Source organism: Lampetra fluviatilis, chromosome 1 (genome assembly GCF_964198595.1).
Source record: "Lampetra fluviatilis chromosome 1, kcLamFluv1.1, whole genome shotgun sequence".
NCBI classification, from domain to species: Eukaryota; Metazoa; Chordata; class Hyperoartia; order Petromyzontiformes; family Petromyzontidae; genus Lampetra; species Lampetra fluviatilis.
The window spans coordinates 39,801,909-39,827,600 of NC_136275.1; the positions used below are offsets into that span (position 1 = coordinate 39,801,909).

At 46.3% G+C, this 25,692-nt stretch overlaps 1 protein-coding gene across 1 annotated transcript in view; it reads right to left on the reverse strand.

Moving 5' to 3' along the window:
* LOC144930970 (myosin-16-like) overlaps positions 1 to 25,692 on the reverse strand; it is an 81,603-nt gene that overhangs the window by 32,323 nt on the left and 23,588 nt on the right. The window contains exons 18-29 of the mRNA XM_078854832.1: positions 24,964 to 25,081; positions 23,390 to 23,507; positions 22,372 to 22,508; positions 20,693 to 20,774; positions 19,884 to 19,891; positions 18,844 to 19,012; positions 17,363 to 17,536; positions 12,401 to 12,628; positions 10,370 to 10,474; positions 8,353 to 8,439; positions 4,501 to 4,646; positions 2,237 to 2,327 (exon numbers count right to left, since the gene is read on the reverse strand). Of these exons, the coding sequence (XP_078710958.1) occupies positions 2,237 to 2,327; positions 4,501 to 4,646; positions 8,353 to 8,439; positions 10,370 to 10,474; positions 12,401 to 12,628; positions 17,363 to 17,536; positions 18,844 to 19,012; positions 19,884 to 19,891; positions 20,693 to 20,774; positions 22,372 to 22,508; positions 23,390 to 23,507; positions 24,964 to 25,081 (1,463 nt within the window). The remainder of the gene's footprint in view (positions 1 to 2,236; positions 2,328 to 4,500; positions 4,647 to 8,352; positions 8,440 to 10,369; positions 10,475 to 12,400; positions 12,629 to 17,362; positions 17,537 to 18,843; positions 19,013 to 19,883; positions 19,892 to 20,692; positions 20,775 to 22,371; positions 22,509 to 23,389; positions 23,508 to 24,963; positions 25,082 to 25,692) is intronic.

Here is a 25,692-nt window from a genome sequence, read left to right on the forward strand (position 1 = left end):
AGCCTAGTCGATGATGACATTATGCGAAATTGTGGTCAAGTCTCAAACTGTGGATTTCATATAATCAGTTCAGTTGACTAAAGCAGTCGAAAAAAGCCCCCACCCCACATCCACCTCGATATTACCATGATTATTGTAATTACATAAATTACCGTTTACATTTCTGGAATTCCTAAGTGCGTTTTCCGCCTCTTAACATTGCTTATAATCTCCGTCTGGGTCCACTACTCTCAGACTCGTTAATTTCGTCTCGTCCGTAAGCCACGCGCCTCGCTCTCTGCTGGGCGGCACTGGCGGTCACCACGAAGCTTTGTGTGTTTCGTCCACTCACAGCCACCGTTTTACTAAATTAAAATACTTCTTCAACGAATAATTTAATCGCTAAAAGCCAGAGGAAGGCATATAAACATCACACTTTGAGGAATCTAAAATGGCCTTTGAAGCATCCAATGTTACAACTCTCAAGTCACATGCTGGTGGGTTAATATTTGCTACCTATTTGCAAGCATTTAATTAAATTAGCAAATAATCAATCACACATGTGCAGTGTGTATATATACATATGGAAATGTTTTAAAGTAAAATTCATTAAAATACCTAATTACATTTGTTAAAAAAATAAAAAAAACAGTACTCAGTGGTAAAACAGATCAATTGTGTCCAAACATTGTACAGTAAGAAATTCCATTAATTTCCTGACTGTTACGGTGTGATACGGCGAATTATTGCCGCTAGACAGATTACCCGCATTGCATTAAATGCCAAGCACTGCTGCTATGCCAGCTTTGACCATCAACATCATTAGCCTTACGTGGCTTCCTTCATATATTAACTGGCTAGACTGTTTTAAAACGGAAGAGTTCCTCCTGAGGTCTGACGATTTCCCAGCTGTGCGACTCTATCTAATACCTGACCCATTCCTGTTCTGATACTATCAGCGGTAATTTCTATCCATCGGCTTCCGGCAGAAGGGCAAGCAGTAATTCTGAGCATGACAAAAGAGGGGCCACATGCATGCTGCACAGCCCTGCCTGCCCCAAATCCACCCTCACACCGCTGAGTGAAGGGACAACAGGGGACGCTTTAAAATGAGGGCACTGAGGTCATGCCTTGGTCAAACAAGCTCGTCGCTACGGTTTGCCTGAGTCCTTCATTTCGTAAGGAAGGGTAGAAATCACCCCGGGAGCCGCCTTCCCATTAACTTTAGCCCCAGGATCTGGCTTGTCACTTATATATTGGCACATTAAACCATCACGCCTCGGACAACTGGGACTTCGAACAAGGGACGTAATTTTATACAACGCATTAGCGCGCACACCGTACGCGTCGTTCCATGCGCCTCCAGATGCAGAGTTAATAACTGTGCACTCACTTAGCAGGAAACACGGTAAATAGGTGACCTTGTCATGAATTAACAATTCAATTCTATTTTAAGAAAACACATGTGAACATGCACACGCACACATATATATAGTACACCCCCTGTGTAGCCTACATAGACTTTTGGAGCAATTCAATAATTGTGCACGAGAGAGTCGGAGGACAGCACCACGCCCGGCTGCCTTTGTCTCCTCTGTAGTGATGTTTACACACTGCACCAGGTACTCATTGGAGGCTGAGTCGACCGGGAGGAGGCCCACGACCAGTTCAGATAATCGTCAATTTGTGTTGGCCGTGAGCGGGAGTTGAACTCGGGTCGCTGGGTTCGTAGCGCAGCGCGCTAACCTCTGTGCGCGCACGCACGCATACACACGCACACACACGCACCCTGCACGTGCATTGAAACGCATGCACACACACGCACACACACGCACACACACGCACACACACGCACCCTGCACGTGCATTCACACACACACACACACGCACCCTGCACGTGCATTGAAACGCATGCACACACACGCTCCCCTGCACGTGCATTCACACGCACGCCCACACACACACACCCCTGCACGTGCATTCACACGCACGCCCACACACACCCCTGCACGTGCAATCACACACACACTTGCACGTGCATTCACACGCCCACACACACACGCACCCCTGTGCGTGCATTCACACACACACACAGACACGCACCCCTGCACGTACATTCACACACACACCCCTGCACGTGCAATCACACACACGCGCACACACACACACACAACCCTGCACGTGCATTAACGCACGCACACAAATGGTCGCTCACGTGCAAGCACACCCATTCACTTGCAGACAGACACGCACGCACCTGCAGCTCCTTGAGCTTGCGTTGCAAGTTCATGGACATATTCTGCTCATCCTCAAGCCGTGCGTTCATGGCATTGATCTCGTAATCTCTCCTAACGAGAACAAGAGAAAACACGCACGGATCACACAGCGAGTTACACCAGCGCGGGATTTCGATGTTCATGCCAAGCACCTGTCATGAGAAAAATTATATTCGTGACCTTTCGTGTGCTGACAGTGTTACATTACATATATATTAGTTTACACAGAAGTCAAACATTCTTTAGACTCAATATATAAGAACAGCATGTAAGTGCAACAAATACATCCATTTGCAAGAACATATGCCATTTAAAAATATATGATACGCTCAAGGTCTTTATGAGCACAATAGTTACCGTTAAAAAAAAAACCTTGATGACCATTGAAAATAAAAGATAGACATCAATGCTTTATCTGGCAATAATTACCGGCTCAGTAACGATAATGATTATATCACTGCAAAAAAAAAACATGTGGCCCTTTTATTTGTTTTACTTTCTACACTCCGCCATTCCATTGGACTTCTCTAATCACAGGAATGAAACCAGGAGTTCAGATGACACCGGAGATAAGAGACCCATCGACCAAACAACCCCTGTCACACACACCGCTGTCAAAACATCCCCCTTCCGCCGCACCTGCACTCAGAGTGCACGGTAACTGGGATCCACGGTCAAGACGGTTCAGCTCTGTTACTGAAAGGTGGCCTTCCACCGTCCTTTAGTGCAGTCGGAGAGAGAAAGAGAGAGAGATTTTTTGTTTGACTCGTACGATCTCTCCGGCTCATCATCAACACCAGACAGGATCGTGCCTAGCCACAGCGCGCCCCCTCGCATCGACCCAACAAACTGGTTGTTGCACCGCTGCTCAGGTGCGATAAGTCCCCTCTCTGGAATTATCGTGGACAAAGGTGCGCGTGTCTGGCGTGTCTGGCGGCGTCTCGCCAAGCGCCTATCAGCACAGCCACACAATTACCCATCGGCACCGCGATTATCCCCACCCTAACCCCCCCAAAAATCTATTAGATATGCCGGCACACGGCAGCAGATATAACTTGTCAACTGTATTGCCGTTTGTGTAAGGGTGACCTGTGTCTATTGGGCAGCATTAGTCAATTAATCTGGCATCAACGCGTTATCCATGGAAGCAACCAAGCCGAGGAGAGTAGATTAAGTACTGTCACAAGTTTTGCATGTTTGCTTCACAAACTGCGTGGGGTTTTAACGTTTTTCAAGAAATCTTTTTCAACCCCATTAAAAATAAGGTCGACAAAACAGAACATTTCTAGGAGAGAAAAAGAAATTGTGTTTAATGCAGATTAGATGTCTAGATGTCTCGTAATGCATTTCCTCCTGCGTAAAAGGAACACGGTTGGTCGGCATGCAACGCGTGGCAGGCTCGATTGTGGGTCCTCCCACCTCTTCCAAGATGCATGGCCAGTATAGAAGAGTAGGCCAAATACACCCTCTAGAGCGGGGGGGGGGGGGGGGCACTGTAGGATTTTCTATAGTGGAGTTTCTTCCACCAGCAGTTGTGTGAGCAAGACATTTCAGGGCAGCACCTTTACCTTTGCTCTTTGAAAAGACATCGGCCCAAGGGGAGCTAAGCCTCCGCATTCCTATGGGAGCCTTTTTTTCTGCACGTGAATTCTGGAGCAAATTTAATTCTGCAGGAATGTGGCCGGTCGACACCCGACGTCTCCACGGCATCTCCACGCGCACACGGACACTCCCTGCGCAAGACAATCCTCACTCACGTCTATTGTACCTTTTGGTGTTTTTTTATGTCAAAATATTTGTTTTGATTGCGTTATCAGAGTTGTGTCGAATGCGATTAAGTGCCCTTTCGTAAATCGTCGCAGGGGCCGAGAACATCCTGCAGATGCAGATATCGCATAACTATTTCCGAGACCTTTTATCCACGCACGAGCGGTCTCGCGGCCCGACACACTTGGCCAGGGAGAAATGTTAATTGGATGGCAGCCAAGTCAATATTGTGTATTTTTCTAAATCTCAGCGGTGGCATTTAGCCAAACGAAGTGACAAACCGAACTTCACGCCGATGGGATTTTTGCAATGCACTTCGTAGCTTGGCAGACACCATTCACTCGCAAAACACTTGAGAACCCAGTTTAAACCTCAGTTTAAGCCCCAGTTTAAACCCCAGTTGGCTACAACTCAGGATATCGGTGGTGCCGGGCTCAGCACTCGGCACCCTGAGCCAGGCGGTCTCCTCGCTACTCACTTCTTGATGACCTCCTCCATCTCCAGCTTGTGCCGCTCCATCTCGTTGAGAGAGTCCACGGTCGACCTGAGGTCCGACTCCAACTTACGTTTGGCTTTCTCGAACTCCACTCGAAGTTTCTTCTCCTGGTCAAGGAGATCTTCCAGCTGCACACGATGCAGTGATTAGCATGGTTGGTTACGTGCGGTGCGAAAGACGCCCAACATACATACACAGGTCACGGTTTTCCGTAGCTCCCTTTTTAAATGTAGACTATGAAATAGCGATCATTGCGGATGGGTCCACGTAAATGAATGTGATAGAACTATTGTATGCGTGCAATTTCGGATGGATGACACGTTCGGGCAACATGAACGACTCAAAATCGCAAATACCTGACACAAATTTGAAACCGCAAAAACAAAAAGGCCTCCAAATTGCAATGTTTTCTTTAATGGAAATTCACCCGTTGGTGCTTGACGCGACGTATATCTTCACGTATTGTTTAATCCGTCTCATGCTGAACATATGCGGTTGTTCAAAATAGCAATGCGAGAACATGGAAACCTCCGTAACTTGTTAAGCACGACATGCTTCGTGCTTCGTTTTATAATAATAATAATAAAAACTCCTCTCGCTATCAACACAGCGCAACATCGAATTAAAAGCCAGACCTTTGATCAAATACAAATTAAACTTTACCGAACTGTAAGCCACAAAAAGGCCTTGCCACAAGCAGGCACACCTGCAGAGTATACCCCCACATACCTTTCTCTGTCTATTGCCAAGTGAAACACAGTGCTGTGTACATAGTTGGAAACTCAATATGTCCCATTAAAGATGGATCTTTGAATGGGGGGGGGGGTAAAAAAAGCGAGGTGAATTAATCCCTTCCACCGTTTGAGCACCACTATCACATTTATGCAGAGGGCATTACACGAGCAGACACAATAAAACAAACACCGACTGCGCGCTTGACATGAATTATGCATATGTTGCCAATGTAGCTGTGGGAGAAGAAGTTCAAACTGCAAAGGCGAGCGAGAGTATAGCCGAAATATTCTTCATTTTACGTGCAAAGCGAAACCGACGCAACTGAGCAATTGTTTCTTGGGCAGAGGCCAGGGGCAATTGCTTTTAACTTCTACCACATCAGCACTCGCTTTGCAAGGGCAGCTGGAGGCAAATTCAGTTCCAACATTCTAAGCAGTCATGGAGACTGACGACGCAGTGGTTATCGCACCCCACTCTGAACCCCGGTGCCCGAGATTCCATTCCGAAATGAACCCAGCTGCCCCGAGATTCCAATCCACTATGAGCCCAGCTGCCCCGAGATTCCAATCCACTATGAACCCAGCTGCCCCGAGATTCCAATCCACTATGAACCCAGCTGCCCTCAGATTCCAATCCACTATGAACCTAGCTGCCCCGAGATTCCAATCCACTATGAGCCCAGCTGCCCCGAGATTCCAATCCACTATGAACCTAGCTGCCCCGAGATTCCAATCCACTATGAACCCAGCTGCCCCGAGATTCCAATCCACTATGAGCCCAGCTGCCCCGAGATTCCAATCCACTATGAACCCAGCTGCCCCGAGATTCCAATCCACTATGAACCCAGCTGCCCTCAGATTCCAATCCACTATGAACCTAGCTGCCCCGAGATTCCAATCCACTATGAACCCAGCTGCCCCGAGATTCCAATCCACTATGAACCCACCTGCCCTCAGATTCCAATCCACTATGAGCCCAGCTGCCCCGAGATTCCAATCCACTATGAACCCAGCTGTCCCGAGATTCCAATCCACTATGAACCCAGCTGCCCCGAGATTCCAATCCACTATGAGCCCAGCTGCCCCGAGATTCCAATCCACTATGAACCCAGCTGCCCCGAGATTCCAATCCACTATGAGCTCAGCTGCCCCGAGATTCCAATCCACTATGAACCCAGCTGCCCCGAGATTCCAATCCACTATGAGCCCAGCTGCCCCGAGATTCCAATCCACTATGAACCCACCTGCCCTCAGATTCCAATCCACTCTGAGCCCAGCTGCCCCGAGATTCCAATCCACTATGAGCCCAGCTGCCCCGAGATTCCAATCCACTATGAACCCAGCTGCCCTCAGATTCCAATCCACTATGAACCCAGCTGCCCTCAGATTCCAATCCACTATGAACCCAGCTGCCCCGAGATTCCAATCCACTATGAGCCCAGCTGCCCCGAGATTCCAATCCACTATGAACCCAGCTGCCCCGAGATTCCAATCCACTATGAACCCAGCTGTCCCGAGATTCCAATCCACTATGAACCTAGCTGCCCTCAGATTCCAATCCACTATGAACCCAGCTGCCCCGAGATTCCAATCCACTATGAACCCAGCTGCCCCGAGATTCCAATCCACTATGAGCCCAGCTGCCCCGAGATTCCAATCCACTATGAACCCAGCTGCCCCGAGATTCCAATCCACTATGAACCCAGCTGACCCGAGATTCCAATCCACTATGAGCCCACCTGCCCCGAGATTCCAATCCACTATGAACCCACCTGCCCCGAGATTCCAATCCACTATGAACCCAGCTGCCCCGAGATTCCAATCCACTATGAGCCCAGCTGCCCTGAGATTCCAATCCACTATGAACTCAGCTGCCCCGAGATTCCAATCCACTATGAACCCAGCTACCCCGAGATTCCAATCCACTATGAGCCCAGCTGCCCTGAGCTTCCAATCCACTATGAACCCAGCTGCCCTCAGATTCCAATCCACTATGAACCCTGCTTCCCCATGATTTCAATTCACTACGAACCCAGCTTCCCTGAGATTCCCGTTCACAGAAAACGTCAGTGGCGAGTGATGCCTAAACTGGTCCTAGGCCCCCCGTTCACCGAACCACACTGACCTACATGGCGAGGTCCTGTGAAGCAACCCCCATGACCCACAGAGCGTGATCGAGGCCTTCATCCAGCTGTGGATTGATAAAGGGCTATAAACGATTGATTATTAAATCGTCCTGTATAGTATGCGGTGCAGCCCATACAGAAGTTAATTCAATAGCTGTACGATAGCCAGATTTCACCACGTGTTCAGTGGTACTGTAAAAGATACATCGTTATATATTTTTCTAAATATATGTTTGTGAAAATTCATTGAATTGCACGGGTTATTCACGAGTTCTATCCTGAAGCGGAGCAATGCTGACAAAAATAACAGACCTCATGTCCCGAAACAACTGTCTCAATAACCCTCGAGAAGCACTCCATATATTTTACTCTGATTATAAAAAAATGCCCTGCCAATATGACTGTCATTACGCCTTTTTTAATGTTTCACAATAAGACGTTGTTAGTTATTCGGTTTTTCCAGCCATCAGTGAACAAGACAGGTGATAGGCTGTTCATCGTTCTTAGCGTGTTTCCACGCAACACAACACTTGAGAGATATTTTCTCACGCAACATACATCTATGGGATTTGTGCCACCATTTTTATTTGATTGAAGCGTGACTCGTGGCCGTTTTGATGCAATGAGAACAGCGGGAACATATTACAAAGAGGAACGGCAGGTTGAAGACATCTCCACAGCAGGTGCAACATGGTCCATTTGACATGAGTGTCTGGAAGCAGTTATTAAAATTCAAGTTGCCCACTTTGAAAAATAATAATAGGTTCTACCCTTTCTGGCAATAAAACAGGTGTTAGGATGTTCAAACACCAAATAGATACCCCTTTGCAGCACAAGATGTAGTTTGACTTTAAAGTATAAATAGGCCAGTGTGCGGACAGGTAATCACACAAGCAGGCAAGTATATCATACATACATGACAATGTCTGAGATGACTAAAAGTACAGCATTACGTTTTGCGGATTGTAGCTTACCTCGGAAATCTTATTCTGATTCTTGTTGTTGGATCGGTGTAAATTTGTTAACTTGTCCTGCTCAATCTGCAAGTCATCAAGTGTAGCCTGCGGGCGCAACAGTAACAAGGGCAGAAGGTGATGAACTGGACACCTGTGAAAAAGAGTTTTATAGCTCATCGGATTCCTCCAGGACAAATACATATTCTGATAATCAAACTGGACCGTTTGCAACATTGGTATTGGGCAGACTGTAATCTGCATTCCATGTTAAAACGCACTCATTGTCAACATCTTAATTTAGATTTAACATAAGCGCAACCATTCCACTTTACAACTCACTGTCAAGATAATGTGGTCTCAGCTCAATTATACAGATAGACGTTGTTCGGGTATTTCTCAGCTGAATTAAATATTCAAAATCAAGACTTATTAACGCTTTCCAACCCCAAGGCTGCAAGCGTCAATTTATCTATCTGTGTGCCCATTCGTTAATCTATAACAGGGCTTCACGATCACTGCCGTAAAGGTGCTCCTGAATACTTGAAATTTAATATAAAATTGGGTTGCTATATGGGACGTATCGTCCAAAATAACTGGCCAAATTGATCAAACTGCTACCAATTGTTCAATTTGGCTGTTGTGTGGATCATCTGGTAACGTTATTGATAATTATATATTGTTGAGGCTAAATGCATGTTGGAAAACATTTATGAACCCCATTATTATGCGTGGTTTTTATTAGTTGTTTGTAATTACTGCAATAATGCATCTACATTTTTGACATTTAAACCAATGAATTACAAGTCAAATTCACTATATATATTTTTTTAAAGTTGTGTTACCTCTGTCTCCACGCTTACATTATATCTGGCAGACGCAAATATACGAGAAGCGAAAGCACAGAATTCATTTGACATACTCCTGTCCAATTTACCAAATGCATCTCAACTTATGCTTGCCTCAGTTTTAACACAAATCTCTCTACCGACGAGACAAATGCTTTTTTCTAGATTTCCTACAAAAAACATGAAAAATGAATCCTCGGTTGAAATTGTAACATGAAATGCCAATCCACTCTAATAATATTACGACGACAAAACACTTCCAATATAGATTTTATTTTTGGTTTAGATCACTTAAATATAAATGTGTCGTTAAACCCGCCACCAACCCGACACAGCCAATTATTAAGGTTTGTCACGCAGACAAAACGTGGCAATTAATTACTAGTTCAGCACATCGGTGTGTTGGAGAGTAAACCTACAACAGCTCCAATTTGAGCACGACGTTCTGCCGGTAATTATAACCGGCCTCATCAGGTGACAGCCAGAGTGTGTCGGGTGGTGGCGGGTTAACGACACATTTATATTTCGATTTAAAGCTTTCGTGACTGCAGGGATTCATCTTCTTGGTTCTTTCGGTAAAGTCACGTAGAAGGGAAGTAATAACATAATAAAAATAAAACATAATAAAATTATTCTCACGACGTTTCGGCCACAACGCAAGCAGCCGTCCTTAGGTGAAGACCAGGTCTGTCGGGGAGACATTATTTCTCTTCTACGTGACTTTACCGAAAGAACCAAGAAGATGAGACACATTTATATTTACACGATCTAACCAAGAAAACCTCTATTATGGATAATATTGGTCGCGAAAGCTTGTTCACCATGGAAAGCCTCACTGAGTTTTCCGAAAGGTCCTGCCAAGTTTTTTGCAGTGGAAGGTGATATTGCTGCTGCTGCTTTGTATAATCCAAATTGATACATCTGCATGTAATTTATCAGTATTGGGATGCTTGGCCAATAGCGGTTACATTGCATCGTATTGTTTTTACTGTGAGAGGAAACCAGAACTCCGTGCAGAACAAGGTGGGGGGGGGGGGGGGGAGAACAGACATATTCCACGGAGAAAGTCGCCCGAGTTGGGATCGAACCCGAACACTTCTTGCTATGAGGAACAAGTGTGTCACCACTGTGCCACCCTGTCCGATGACTCGTGAGCTGATGCGATGTTTTGGGTGGATGGATAGCCGCACCTGATTGGCCTCCTCTAGCTGTTTCTTCTCCTTCTGGAGCTTCACAATCGTCTCGTCTTTCAGGTTCAGCTCCTCGGTCTGCGTGCGAACCTTGTTCTCCAGAGCCTATGGATCGGCGGCACCATCATCCGTGTCCAACACACAGACACCACACACCACTGCGCTTGTACAAGCAAGTCGCGGAAGGGGCGGCTTAAATAAACACACGGTGGTTGTCAGTTTGCCATATGCGTAATGTATTGTGTGTACTCTGGCGGTGAGCTGTGTGGTGAGTGTGGTTATGCCTATGCGCCAGTGTGTGAATGCAGTCTGCCTTACAAAATACATAGAGACCTTGAAGGAGACAAAAGGGATGTGGGGGAGACGGCTGAATACTTCACGACTGTTGCTGTTTGATACATCTCGTATCGGCACACTTTGCTCACCAAGAGCACCCCGGAAAGCGACGTTTTTATTCTTCTTCAAACATTCCCACGGGTAGAGACAGTCGACATTGTGTTGGCGAGGGAAGTTCCCGTGACTTTGTCATCACATTGGCCTCTGCTCAAACTCAAGGCTCACACCTCTCTCATTCTCAACAAGAACTGCTTCCTACCGGCACGCGTTCCTCCCTCCCCACCTATCTCCCCCGCCCCTCCCTCACCGATGATGAAAATTGTGCGAAACGACGATGTTTTCTCTTTGAAATGAATCTCACCTGCACATTTATTTTTTCGCCCACGGAATGGGGGGGGGGTGGAGGGCGGGGGAGGGGTCAGTGGGTTTGGACAGCTTCAAGGAATTCGATCTTTACGAATTGTCTCACGGTACAGTGCGGGAGCAACAACAGCAAAGCGCCGCGTAACAGATACGGGCTTGGAATCCTTCGGGGGTCTTTTTTGCGCTCCGATAAAGAAGCGCGATCATGGTGGTTTTTGAAGCTCTGGCCATAGAAACATGGCCAAGTGAAACCTGGCAGACAGACGCATGTTGCTGCTACGACTGCTGCTGCAGGACGCGTAACCTCGTCCTGTCTCGAACAAGACTCGGCAGCGATGTTCTTGATGATTATAAATGGTCAACTTCACAAGTTGTTGCGCACTTTTACACACACCTCGCTCAAAGAGGCGTACACAGCTCAGCGTGCCCTGTCTTTATTCATTGCCAGCCAAATGTCTTCTTATTCTTATTCATCTTTCAAAACTTGAGGCTCGTGGCAAGTCTTGAAGTAAACGATACGAGGACAGAGCCACGGTGGCATCGAACCAACGCGTCGCCCAAGTTATTACTTGGGAAGGTTGGCAGTAAATCCCAAATTAATTCACGAAGTGGAAATGCTGATGCAGCGTCTTTGCAAGCGCCAAAAACGCGTGAATCAATTTCAATTGATTATTCCAAAACGTCAAGATTTAACCTTGATTTGAAGATTTAACCTACGATATGTGAATGATGCTACGATGTTTACATATCGGTGGTTGACTAATCTCCATTTACCGTGCTCAAGCAAGAAAATGACACGACATCTGCCCGTGTCCAGAACAGACAGAATGTGGTCATCGTCCCCTGACTGGCAGGAGAGAGAGAGGGAGGGAGGGTGGGGGCCACTTATGCGACTGGGACCCTCTCAGATGACAACAAGCGAGAAGGAGGAGGGGGGGGGGCCCTGGTTGGGACAACAACAACGACAACAACGACGACAACACCAACGTGGATTTAAAGCTTTCGTGACTGCAGGGATTCATCTTCTTGGTTCTTTCGGTAAAGTCACGTAGAATGGAAATAATACAATAATAATAATGAAACATAATAAAGTAAAGTAATAATATAACTATGATTTAATTGTATTATTTTATTATTTCCATTCTACGTGACTTTACCGAAAGAACCAAGAAGATGAACACCAACGTGTTTCACCTCTCAGATGACAACAAGCGAGAAGGAGGAAGAGGGGGGCCCCCTGGTTGGGACAACAACAACAACAACAACGACGACAACAACAACGACGAAGACAACAACGAGGACAACACCAAGAGTATCTCACGTCGGTCTCACCTTCTTCTCCTTCTCAAGTTTGGCCACAGATCCCTCCAGACTCTCCACCTCGATCTTGAGGTCCTGCACGTCGTTCTCGAGCCGGCGGCGCCTGCCGGTCAGCTCGGCCGTCGTCCTCTCCTCGCCCTCGAGACGCACGTTGAGCTCGGCCACTCTGACCTCCAGCTCCTTGCGCTGCCGGTCCAGGGAGGTCACCCGGCCCTGGGCATCCCCCTTCTTTCCGCGCTCCTGCGACACCGTGACACGACAGCGCATCGCGATTCTAGATTTGAAGCTTTCGTGACTGCAAGGATTCATACTCTTAGGTTTTTTCGGTAAAGTCACGTAGGTAGAAAATGAAATTGAAAGTTAATAAAAGTAATAATGGAAATAAAATAAAATAATAAATCACGACGTTTCGGAGGCAACACAAGTCTCCGTCATCAGGTGGGATCGTCACAGCTAAAATGCACTTGTGTTGCCTCCGAAACGTCGTGATTTATTATTTTATTTTATTTCCATTATTACTTTTATTAACTTTTAATTGTATTTTTTACCTACGTGACTTTACCGAAAAAACCTAAGAGTATAGCGCATCGCAAGCCATATCCTGCTGCCCTCCCTCCGTCCGTCCGTCCTCTCCAACCAGACTTTGATAGAACGTTCAATTAATTCGCGCGTGTATACGTGATGTGTTTAGAGGTTACGGGAGGGCAATTTTTTTTTTTTACGCGGGTGATTTCGATGGCGATTAATAAGATCTCACGTTTTATCCTGTATTTACACTCTTTTAAAAAAAAGTCTTGCAAGCATGCGCTTTGCCGCGTTATTTGGAGAACAACTATAACGGGTTTTGGAAGAGTGGAAATCCATACGAGCCAGTCGACTCTTTAACTCAGCCAACGCCTCTAAAATTCAAAGCTTAATCATGGCCCTCTCGAGCAAGGAATAAATTTGACCTTAAAAGCACGCCCCCCTTAAAAGTTCTTATAAAACTGTGTATGGCTGGCAGGAAGCTAGTTAATGTGTACGGACGAGGGAGCTCATGAAGCCCAGACGGGCGTCACATACTTCCGCAGCCTCTGCCGATAGAATCATCAGCTCCTCCAGCCTCACAGAATATCCATCCCAGTCCAGCTCAGTCTCCGACTCGGACTCCCAGCCATGACCCAGGGACTTTTCTGATAACGACAGGGAACGCTTCCTCCCTGCCTGCATCATTTCATCCCCCATTGGTCTATGTTGCTTTATCTTTTGTTTCACCCCCACCTTGCCAGCGTCTGCCCTCTGACCTATCCGCCCACGACACACACAAAATAATAATTACACGTGAAACCAATTTATTGCAAACAGAAAAATATAAATGCACACTATCACTTGCCCCCCCCCTCCTCCTCCTCTCTCTACACAGAACAACGTGAAGCTCAGGACACTCGTTCAGTCAAGCGACTCTCAAAGCCGCTGGGCTGGCAGTGGAGGGGGTGGTCGACCCGCGCTTGTCTGCCTCTCGACTTGTCCGAGTTTCCCAGGTGACTCGCTCGCTCTGCCCCCAAACAACTCCCACCACCCCCCTCCACCACCACCACCACCGTAGCAGCAGCGAACCCCTTCACGACCGCTGTCCGCCCTGCCACGCGCGCGCCGATGGGTAACTCCACCCAATCAAGGATAATGGAGGATAATGAAGGGTAATTAAGAGTTTGCGCGCATTATTCCATCGGAGGCGCAGCAGCAACTTTGATCTTGTTTGAGCAGAGGCGGGGTTTGCGAGCACGGGGCGGTGCGGATTTGTATCGCGCGTTCATTAAGCGCCGCTTTAAATGATTACGCACTGCGTCTTTGGGATTTGCAAATGCAAAATATTTAAAAGTATCGTTTTACATTACAAATTTTTTTTTCATATGAGAATTGTACCCCTAAACGAGCACCACAACTCATGTACTGCATCTCGTAGCCGTAACTAATTCTCGAAACGTAACCCCACCGAAACCGTCGCAAAAAACATCATTTGTCCAATTTTTAGTTTAGCTTTAAAGCAAACAGCACAATTAAGGTAACGACTTACTTGAACTAGGAAGCGAGGATGTTTAAACACTTTCCTCGGCTCGTTGTGTTCTATAAATGGTGACAAGCACTCGGCTTCTCTGCCCTGCGAGCTGCCTTCACGGGCGTCTAAGTAAACTCAGACGAACGCAAACGCGAAACGCAACACCGACTTAATAAAGCCGGTTGGTCTCGATGGCGTTGGAAGTAGAGGCAGGCGCGAGGGTGGGTGGGTGGGTTGGTTGGGGGAGTTAGATAAGGGGGCTTCAGGTTTGGTGGACAAGGAGCAGCAAGCAACATGCCATTGGCCATCTCCTTAATCGCGGCTTTCACAAGGCACCTCGCAAGAAGAAGAAGCCCCATCCCATTGGATGCTTCCTTAGCTGCGGCTCCACCCCAGCGCCAGGCGAAGGCTGCCCGGGCTTGCTGAACACAACAACCCCCACAGCGCCATGACCCCCCCTCCTTCCCTCACTGCCCCCTTGTTCAAGGTGCACCTTTTGTGAACGTTTTTATTGATACATCACAAATCAGGCTGGGTGGATTAATAACAACGCAGGGTCGTGAGAGGCAGTGGATTGACCGTGGCAGATGATTGCTGTTATGGTGAGGGGTATTTAATGGGCACTCTATTTTTATGTTCCAACACCAAATAGATTATACTTTTGCAAGGCATCGAGTCTGCATTCACCACACAGTACCTGTGGCAAAACATGCAAACAAACGCGCTCCGATTATACTATAAGCATTGTCTTTGAAACGGATGTGCCTACACCGGAGACGTAATGGCCTTGTCTCAGCAGTGTTATATCAGCGAATGCCAAACAGTGAATGGTACAGACAACGTAAGTATTGAAACACTTAGAATTCGGGTCGAGCAGTTGTTTATATCTGAATAAGAATAGGTAAAACCTAAGAAGAGGTCAAATCTATTCTTATTTTAATAAAAAATATTTGATTAATAAGGACAAGTAAAAATAATAGGTAAAAACTATTATTATTTTTCATCATCTTGTAAACTGCCAAAATGTCCCATATATATATTTTATGTTTCTTCTGACTTTGGTTAATCATGAAACAATTGTTGTAGGTTCTGCACGACAGCATGCAAGAGGGCTTCTGCTTGCCCCATGTGAACATTCACGGTTTCCACATGTCACCGAGAGTCTTATCCAGTTTACAATTCATATCTGCTACGCAAAAAGGGGGATCTCTTATCAAACATCATTCACGTGGCATTCCTTGGCAGCCAAAACATGGGGCATGCGAATTCGAGCGACCTACGACAGATCGCATCGGACTCACCCCCAGACTCTAGACAGATAGCCATCCTTCTGCACTGCCATTCCCCTCCAAATCATTTCTCAATAACAACATGCCAGTGGCTTTACATCTTTTCAACGTATGACATCGCTGGGGGGAATGTGATTCCGCAAGTGAAGGTGTCCTGGACATTTACTGTAATGTTGGAGAATACCTGTGATTAATGAGTTACAAGAGTGAATTCAGATTGCCAGTTTAATATTTAAAATACCGTTATTTCCAAAACTATAACTTTTATTACCTAATTCCATTGAAGGATGCAACAAAAATGAACCTTGACATTGAACAAAAAGTGAACTGTAGAGGAATAGGACAATGCAACTGATAACCTGAGCTCCTTCATTTTAAAACGAATTCTCTTTCACTCCTGGGATGATTTGCTGTCAATAAAAGCTACTGTGAAATGTGACCATTTAGAACTAGATGCATAAATAAGACTAATATGTCGAGTAAAAAATAGAAACGTGTTTAATACGTGTCAGCATGCACAAATGCTTACACTCCAACGTGAAACAAATAATTCCATATTTTTTGCAAAAAACAAAGACCTAAGTAATTTAAATAGACACCTAATTTACTACGTGGAGAAAGTGTGATTTGAAATATGTTCGCGTGCAGGTAATCCTTCAGCCAACGAGATAGTAACGTCCGTACGGACCGTGACGGAGATGAGACCACACAGACGCTGAGGAATGTTTCGAAAAACATTCCGGCCTCACACACACACACACAAAAATGAATGAAAGTTCTTCTCATCGCTTCTCTGTCCCGGGTCCATCGCACAGTGCGCGCTGTACGCACGGTTTGCGAGAGCATGCACGGGTCGCCTGACGGCCTCGGAGCGGAGAGCGCGAGCGAGAATTCAGCGCCGATCGCCGCACGCAATACCAAAGTGCACAATGCTTGCAATGCACACTCGGGCATGCATGAGTGTGTGCGCACATGCAAATGTAAACATGTACTCGATTCACACGTCCACACCTAAGAATTCTATAGTGCTGGACGAATTTGCAAATGACACTTTTAACGATGCTTTTAATTATTTGGAGGTCATTGACAATACGCTGCTGCCGTGGGTGTAGTGGTTAGCACACTGGGGTTACGAATCCAGAGGTCGCTGGTATGATCTCCTGGCGCAGCAGTTAAAATAATCGGAACATTTCTTAAATCTCCCCAGCTCCTCTATGCGCCCAGCAGTAGTAATGGATACGTCACTGTCAGTCTTCGTTTCTCATAATACTTTACAGGTTTTGTTCAAATATTTGGTTTCCAAGGGGCAACAAGGTCCTGCCCTCGATGGACGTACGTATGTTGATCTTCTTTCGCGCCGTACGTAGCCAACTGTGCTAATCTGAGGTGCGGAGAAGGACCACAAACTAAACACAAAAAGCAGTTGATTAGGAAGCCACTGGAGCTACGCACTTTTAATTCTAGATTACAAACTAATTCCTTTAGAACTGCTTTTCGTGTTTAGTTTGTTGTCCTTCTACAGCACGTCCGGCGTGCACGGTTGACTACGTACGGTACGAAAGAAGTTCGACACACGTACACGTACATATGGCCTTCCTTCATGGCACCGTGGATTTGCATTCCCGGCGGGACGGACGATGAACTCACAGCGTCAAGCTGCTCCTGCAGGACATTGCGCTCGGTCTCCAACGTGGCCACCCTCTCTGTGAGCTCCTTGAGGTCCTCCACCATCTTCTCGGCCTCCTGCAGGGCCCTCTTCATCTCCTGCTCCTTCTTCTTGCGGTCTTCTTCCTCCTTCAACTGGATGCACATCGGCCTCACCTGCCAAGTCACGGCAGACACACTTTCACATTGTTCTGCAGCAATTCACTTCAGGCCCAAAGCAAATGATCATTCCGAAGATTGTATAAGTTATGTACGATGTTCAAAACCATTTTAAACACCTTAATGAACACCGAAAAATGTAATTTTTTTTTATTCCTGTGATATTATTGTACACAAGACCATGAATACAGGGAGTCGAATTCTAAACTGGGACTGTCTGGCACATGACACTTATGCACATCATTGTTACACTGCTAATAACAAGTCAACAATGCTTCGCATTCTGTTACATTTTTGAGCTTGTAGGAGTGCGGTCATTAATTATTTTTTTTAATGCGAACGCCATTTGGACGTGGGACGCGGGAATATGCACCCATGTTGTTTTGAGGAGACACGGTATATGACATCAGATTCTAGGATACAAAAACCTATACACATCTGATGTTGAGTCTCTAAAATTGGAGTGGGTGGGGGCTAGTTATTTAATTAATCATGGGTTTAATTATGCTGATTTAAAATATCAAAACTACATTTTCGCTGGTGCTTTTGGCGAAAAAATAACAGTGGAAACTAAGGCCAATCGTAAGCAGGAAACACCCCCGATACCAGTTACTGACACTCCACCTTAGCCTTTCATTTTATTTAACATACACTTAAAAAAAGAATGTTATGCCTTTAAGCGATAACATTTATACACATATTAATGATACGTACTTTAACAATTTTGTAAAAAAATTGTATAGACGTCTGTTGTGAAAACAGCCCAAATCGCATAACAAGTACACTGTGGTGAACAAAGAATCGACGTGGAATTACACGGTCGAAATGTTGCAAAACAGGCAATGACATTTTGAAGACGCATCCGCGAGGTGAAGAAAGCTAACGTCGTGAGTGAGAAAAGACCCCGAAGCGTGAGGTACACTTTGAGACGTGGGCGATCTACCGATGTGAGAGAGTTGAAGTAGTTTTGACACACGAGAGAGAGAGAGAGAGAAACATCAGCACTTGGGCCAACAAGCCTACAATCGCCGTCACTTCAAATTAAGGTAATTTTTATTTTATTCGCGGTATGAACTGCTCAATGCGCACATCACACTTATAATACGACAGCTGCCCTTTTGGCAGAGAGAAGCAGCGAAAGGCAGTTGTGATGAAACATTTGTGTAAATTATATTTGTGCGGGGGCTATGTGAGTGCCAGCTGACATTGAACGAGATTGGCGAACTGGAACAGTGGGGGGGGGGGGGGGGTGAGGTGGGGGAGTGTGTGGAGGAAAACAAACGCGAGGTTTTGTCGTTACGTACTTGAGCCAGGTGCTTCACTTGCACACTAACGATGGGGTTTTCCTGCTGGAAATCCGTGTAAAACAAGAACACTCTCTTGTCCATCACACCCGTGGCGCCGAGTGGCCGCGCCAAATCCCGCGCTTCTTCGGACCCGCTCGGGCGGCCGGCGTTTTTAGGCGCGGACGTTCTAGCGCCCGCCCGCCCGCGCGTGCCCGTGAGTGTGTGCCCGTGCGTGCGTGCGCGCGTACCGGGGCGTGCGTGCGCGCGTGCGTGCGTGCGTGGAGGGGGGTGTTTTTTTTTTTTGGGGGGGGGTTACGCAGCGAGGGGAGGGCTTTGCGGAGCTCGCACGCCCGCGAGAGGCGTCGATGACTGAGAAGCTCAAACCTGCGCCCCCCCGAGAGAGAGAGAGACAGAGAGGATTGCCGCCCGGTCCGGTTTGAGCACGGGCAAATTGGTGGCACCACGTGACTGCGGCCAGGTTTGCTGCGGCCTCAGAGGAATGATGTCAAGAGGTGACGGCTTCACCGAGGGGGCGAGCGGCAGTGTAGCGGGTTCGTGCTTCCCGCGAACCCGAGTTCGATTCCCACTCACGGCCAACGACGGTGACGAATATCTGAAACCGGCTCCTAGGCCCTCCCCCTAGGTCGACTCAGCCTCAAATGAATACCTGCTGCGGTGTGTAAACAGCGCCACTGGGGAGAGAAAGGCGGCCCGGTCGTGGTGCTGGCCACCCACCCCCTCGTGTGCTGTTCCGGCCTTCGTAGGTGCCCATTAAGAGCACTTGCCCCAACAGTATGTTAAGGCTATACGGGGGATCTTTGTCTTTTGCTGCTGAGCAAACACGGAGTTCTTTGCTTTTGGCCGAGGGCCATTTTGCACCCGACAGATCTATTGCAAAAGTACGTTCGTTCGCAGCAATTGTGTGAGACCTTTGTTGCATTGTCATTTAACTTCTCCTCTCTTATTTTAGAGTTCCCCTTTTCAGAGGCTGTACGGAGGGAGGCGATGGAGCAGTGTGGGGTGCGGGGTAGAGGTGAGCGAGCTGTGACACGACGAACTTGACGACCTGAGCTCATTCACGGTCGCCACGGCTCACATCCGTGGCGAGTGGTACCACGAATGGTCCTGCTCTCTTCCGACCCCACCCGTTTCGCCAAACCCGCAATGACCAGCGTGGCGAAGTATGGTAAAAAAAAACCCCGTAACTGACATGATGTGGGCAAGTGTTCATCAGTTGATGGATTGAGCATGGGTGGAATTATTACTATGTATGTTTGTCATATGCAGAGCCTTCCAAACATATGTTAATACAGGCTGGGAGGCTTGTTTAAATTCCCAACGCGAGTTTTTTTCTCTGGCAAATATTTGATTTCCAATGGAAACGTCACGGTTCGGCAGCATGTGAAATAATGTTTCTATCTGCATACATCAGTGTTCAGTAAAGGAAATGGGAGGACGGGAAAATAAAAATTCAAAATGCTATCTGCCTAGACAAATTGTTGTGTTACTGCTGCACGTTGATGAATGCATTGTTGGGAATGCACGCACATTCGCAGTCCCGTCTTCATACTGAGCAGTGGATGTCTTTGCAAATGCCTGATAAGTTAAACATCTGTGATTGCCTGCCCATAAGCCTATACGTTACTATTCCTTTGCTTACGTCATATATACACAGCACTGTATATATACGTCAAGGTATATATATGAAATAGTGTGCGTGTGTTGTTGAGAGGGCGCATCTACATCGGCCACGCCAGTTGCTATAAATTCCCGTAACGTTGAAGGGAAATACATGTATGGTCACATTGTGAATGCTAAACACCTGAAGGGATTGCCGTTAGCTACACGTGGCAAGGCAGAGCAGTACCTTCGTGTAGAGTCGGAACCAGGGCCAGTGACGCAGCTGAAGGAAGCTGCGAACATTGGACTGAATAATCACCATGGCGTCCCTGTTTGAGAGAACGCACGCACGCACGAGAAAAAAAAAACCCAAAATAAAACTCCAGATTTCATTGGGCTTCATAAAAGGTATCAGGGCAGTGCGACGTGTCGCAGCCGTTTTCTCAATCCATTGTTGAAGGCAGGCCTCGCCACTCCATCAGTTTAGTTTGAGCGTACTCTTAGGTTCTTTCGGTAAAGTCACGTAGGTAAAAGAAATCTAGAATTAGTTTGAGCGTGTTTACAAATGCGCTCATGAGGAAACACTCTTCTAGGACTGAAGAGCCGACACCAACAGCTGCCAATATACACACATTAATAGGTAAATAATACTCGAGTATATGAAATTGTGCTCACGGGAATCAATAATTTAGCAATTTGTATATTTATACAAATTACAAATTGCTCAGGTACTGTCGAGTATTTTCTTCCAGTGTTTGTTTTGGTAAGATTTAGATTTCAACTCCACAGCAGCATTTTGCGAACGACACATTTTAATGTCTCGTGCCTGTCCCCACGTGCCGCTCCGCACAGCAGAAACATTCATTTGTCAAGCCCCCGCTTTTCTTTTCCTTCGTAAACTCACCGGTGTACTTAGACCGGTGAGCTTCAAAGTCGGGGCTTTAACGTCGTTATCTGGGGCAAAAACCATGCCCAAACATTCCCTCGGCTCAACCGCCGGGCAGCCCGTCCATGCTACCGCACTCGCTATCGGGGGCAGGCATCAAGGTCTCCAGCCCCCCCCACCCCCGTGAAACTCAATCGCACGGTAAAAACCAGATAATAGGACGAGACCCGCCTTTGACCTCCTTTCGCGAGCGCGAAGGAGCCAGGCTTGTGTCGCGATGTGACGACGAGCGCCGCTCTCTAATGACCGACCGTGCCGACAGCACAAGCACACAACCCGATTTGGGGTCGCGTAAACATAATTAACCCATTGATTTCCCTCGATTTTGTAACCGCTGGAGTCACAAAATATCGGCGCGCTATCACGTTACTGTGTCATCACGCGAATGTTAAAACGTTAAATGTGGAATTTGTGGCCGACTTCGTGCAACTGGTGCCGTAATTGGGCAATTTATAACGACGTGACACTGAGAAGCAGCTACATCTGTGCCATTTTAGTTCAATATGTCCTCGTTACACTGTAAAGTTTGCCTGGATCTTGATGATTGCATTATCTGGTCATGAACACTTATCGAACTGATATTAAAACACAACAATCAAACCGAAGCAAAGGCTTGGATGATGATCACGTGGCTGATGAGCAGTCGGGGTTTTGCCCTTTTGATTTACCAGTATCTAAAACAACACTTACATTTTATCGAGAAAAAAAAAACCCTGCAACATTTCCATTTTAATAAATTACTCAAAAGAGCCCACACTCTGTTTTTAAGGCCAAGCCAAAGCGACGCATACAAAAGAAAAAGTATAATTCTGATCACGAGTCAATTAATATTTCATGCCTTTAGTTAAATGCATGCAGCAAAATAAATAAGCGGAAACGGTCCTTAAATAATGGATGTCGCCAAAGAGGTATTCCAACAACCGTTCTCGAGATGCCGGAGACTCTTAATAATACATGGAAATGGCAGGGAATCAACTCACCTCTTGTCCAGGACCTTCTGGAAGTCACGGCGGAAAACTTTGCCGCGGCAAGAGGCCTGCAGCTTGGTGATGAAGCGGCAGATGCAGTCGTCGCGGACGTCTTCCAGTTTGCCGAGAACGCCGGCCCGGAAAAACACCTGCACAAGGGATGCAAATGTCTCAAGTGCGATTACCTTCTGAAGAGCAAATTTATCTTTGAATAGAAATATATAATTATGGAACAAAACTGAAACGTGCAACTACAAAAAAGCACAAACGTGGAATTTACGTTGAAGGACAGAACGAGGAACACAGGGATGAGAGAACATGGGTCGGTACATGACAATTGTTTAAACTGTTGGGAAAAGTAAGTGGGATTGGGGAAGGACACTTCGCTGGACGGGATGGATGATGACCGATGGTCAAGAATAATTACACGTGTCCTAGAGGACATTTGCCGAGGAAATGGAGTGATGAAATCAGACTTAAAGCTTTCGTGACTGCAGGAATACATATTCTATGGGTCTTTCGGTAAAGCCACGTAGATAGAAAAATAATAAAAAATATCACGACGTTTCGATCGCAACACAAGCAATCGTCTTCATGAGATCAGCTTTGTGTACAATTGGACTTTTACATCGTGGGATCTTCAGAGAGGGTGACAGCTTCGGGAGTCCTTCATACAGCAGGGGATTGATCAGTATGATGATGATAATGAAATGAAGTACCAATATGACTTCATAAACTATGTTGTTTGGGTGGGTTCCCCATTTTAAATCAATCAGTATGAATAAATACGCCACTACCCGATTATGCAATAATAATCACCACGCCACGTAACTAAATACATGCAAATTTATATTCACTTTCACCACGGCAAAAACATTCGTATGATATTTGTTGATTGTGCTCCACGCAAAATCAACAAATATTAATCTTTCATTGGAATATTATTTTGTTTCAGGGCAACGGTGGCGCTGAAAGCACATGCATGAATCGGTCCCCCGTTTCTGCTTGCAACGCTTTGCATCTCTCTCACCTTCGTGAAGCCAATCCTATACTCATCTTCCACGAGATATGTGGATTTCAAAACCTTCTCTGTGATGGCCTTAGGATCAGTCTCCGTCTTTCCAGCAACTGGGTTAATGATTGAGTAACTAAGAGATAAAGAAAACGCACGGTGACATTATTCCTTTTAAACAAAACACGTTTTAAAAAAAAAAATCGAAATGTGTCATGAATCTCGAACTACATTAACACTTTTTGACAGAAAATCTACCAACTACACATTGCGATATAGCATATACACAGACGAATTTTTATTTCTGTAAAGTATACACACACGTAAACATAGAAACACTTTTTGATAACTTGGTAATAAATGTTATATCTTTAAACATAGCAATCATGCGTTGAGTATATATCATTGTATAGGTGGTAACGCCGCGTAAATACGAAAACATCATGCGCAAAGCACCTAACCATGTTCGATCTCGGAAGCTCAGCAGATTTTGAGCCTGGATAGTGCTTGGACGGGTCGCCAGCATGCGTATAACACACATGGGCAGAGGGCAGTGAAGAAAAATCCACTGCTGTTCTGTACCCCCTCCCACCCTCCCACCCTCCTTGACCATCTCGTACTGACCAGCGTGGTGAAGCATGGTCACGAATCCCCCATGGCATAGAGAACATGGGGAGGCCGTCCATACAGCGGCGGATTGACAAAACAGGATGTGCATGTGGAATGATAGCACCCAGGGACAGAGCCTCGGATACATCTAGAGTAACTTTGCTGTTACTTCTTAAACAAAATATTTTGACAGCCGCTGATATAAATTGACTTCAGGTGTGTGCCGTATTTGGAGGATCTTGACTCGCTTAGCTTTCGAGACGGGCGCATGACTCAACTCATCATGCTTACAGAGTCAATACAATAAGTACAGGTATTGCTGTAGTTTGGGATAAGTTAACAGATGCCACGCTATGAAAAAGCTTGCCCCCCAGGCAAGGAAATTTGGATTTTGTGACTCACTCAGGGCCACTAACACATACGGATTTGCATTTAAGCTTAGGAATTTGCATTTGTAATGCACTCAAATGTCTCACCAACTCAATGCGCTTTATCACATCTCATCTCGACCATGCCCTACTGCAGTATGGCCAAGGAGACCCCGAACGGCAGATCTCCCTATGTGACACAAGATGTCCTTGAAAATGGGTCTTGGTTTAGTAGTGGGGGGGCATTGTTACTATGCTGTTTTTTCCCCATTTAAGTAATATTAGAATCTAGTTTAATATTCAGTAATTTTGGTAATTCTGCCAAGTTGAACTATGACACTGACACACATAGACGACTTAAAAAAAATATAGAACGTCATGAGGTCGTTGACGTTCACCACGAAGCAGAATGTAAGTATTCAAGGTTAATTCCTCCACGGTGTTACCCAGGGTGGCAGCTGGGCTCCAACAGCAACGATGCAACAAGTGGCGAACGTGCTTTCACGTCTCGGCCATCTCCCCGCTCCTGAGCAGATGCGCGCACCTTCCGACGTCTCTTTGATCACGGAGGCAATTGTGATTTTTGGCTGCAACGGGATGGGTGGTCAGGCTTACCGCTGCACAAACTCGGGGTACAGAGTTCTGTTGGGGAAGCCTTTGCGACAGATGCGGATGCCCTCCAGCACGCCGTTACAGGCCAGCTGGTGCAGGATGAGGTGAGCGTCCACCATGCCTGTGTGAAGGTCAGGCCAGAGGCCGTTAGATCACACAGCAGCAAGAACACAGAGGCGACGGGGCTTTCTGTGTGGGCCGCACGTCGCATTCACGCAAACCTCCGCGCAAAAAAAGAATGTGACTTCAAGGAATGCAGCCGCCACACACGCCTGTCTCTGCAGGACGGCATTAGGATTTCGACGAACCGTACTTTGCTAGAATGGAAATTCGAATTGCCCACAAGCCTCAAATTATGTGACGGACGTCTTAAGCCAAGCTCAATTCCATGTCTATGGTGTTAAAAGAAATCTGGAAACGTTGAAATATTTCCGTGGCTGAAAACAGAGATCTGCTTGTGTGTTATACTCGTATGTACAGTATGTATGCACTTAAAGTGTGTGGTTAAACTGATTTCAATTCCAAATTGGAATTTAAGGTTTTTTTATCGGCTTATTTTGCTCCTAGTCGTTGCGTTTAGTTGCACCATTTTACAGATAGTGTTTATTTTTAGGAAATAAAAATTGCCAATTTGTGCTAAAGCAATATCGCTCTTGGTTTACAACTGCTGCAGTGTTGCTTGATGGTTACAGCCTCTGACATCTGGTGTGCCCCGAACATTTTACACATGTG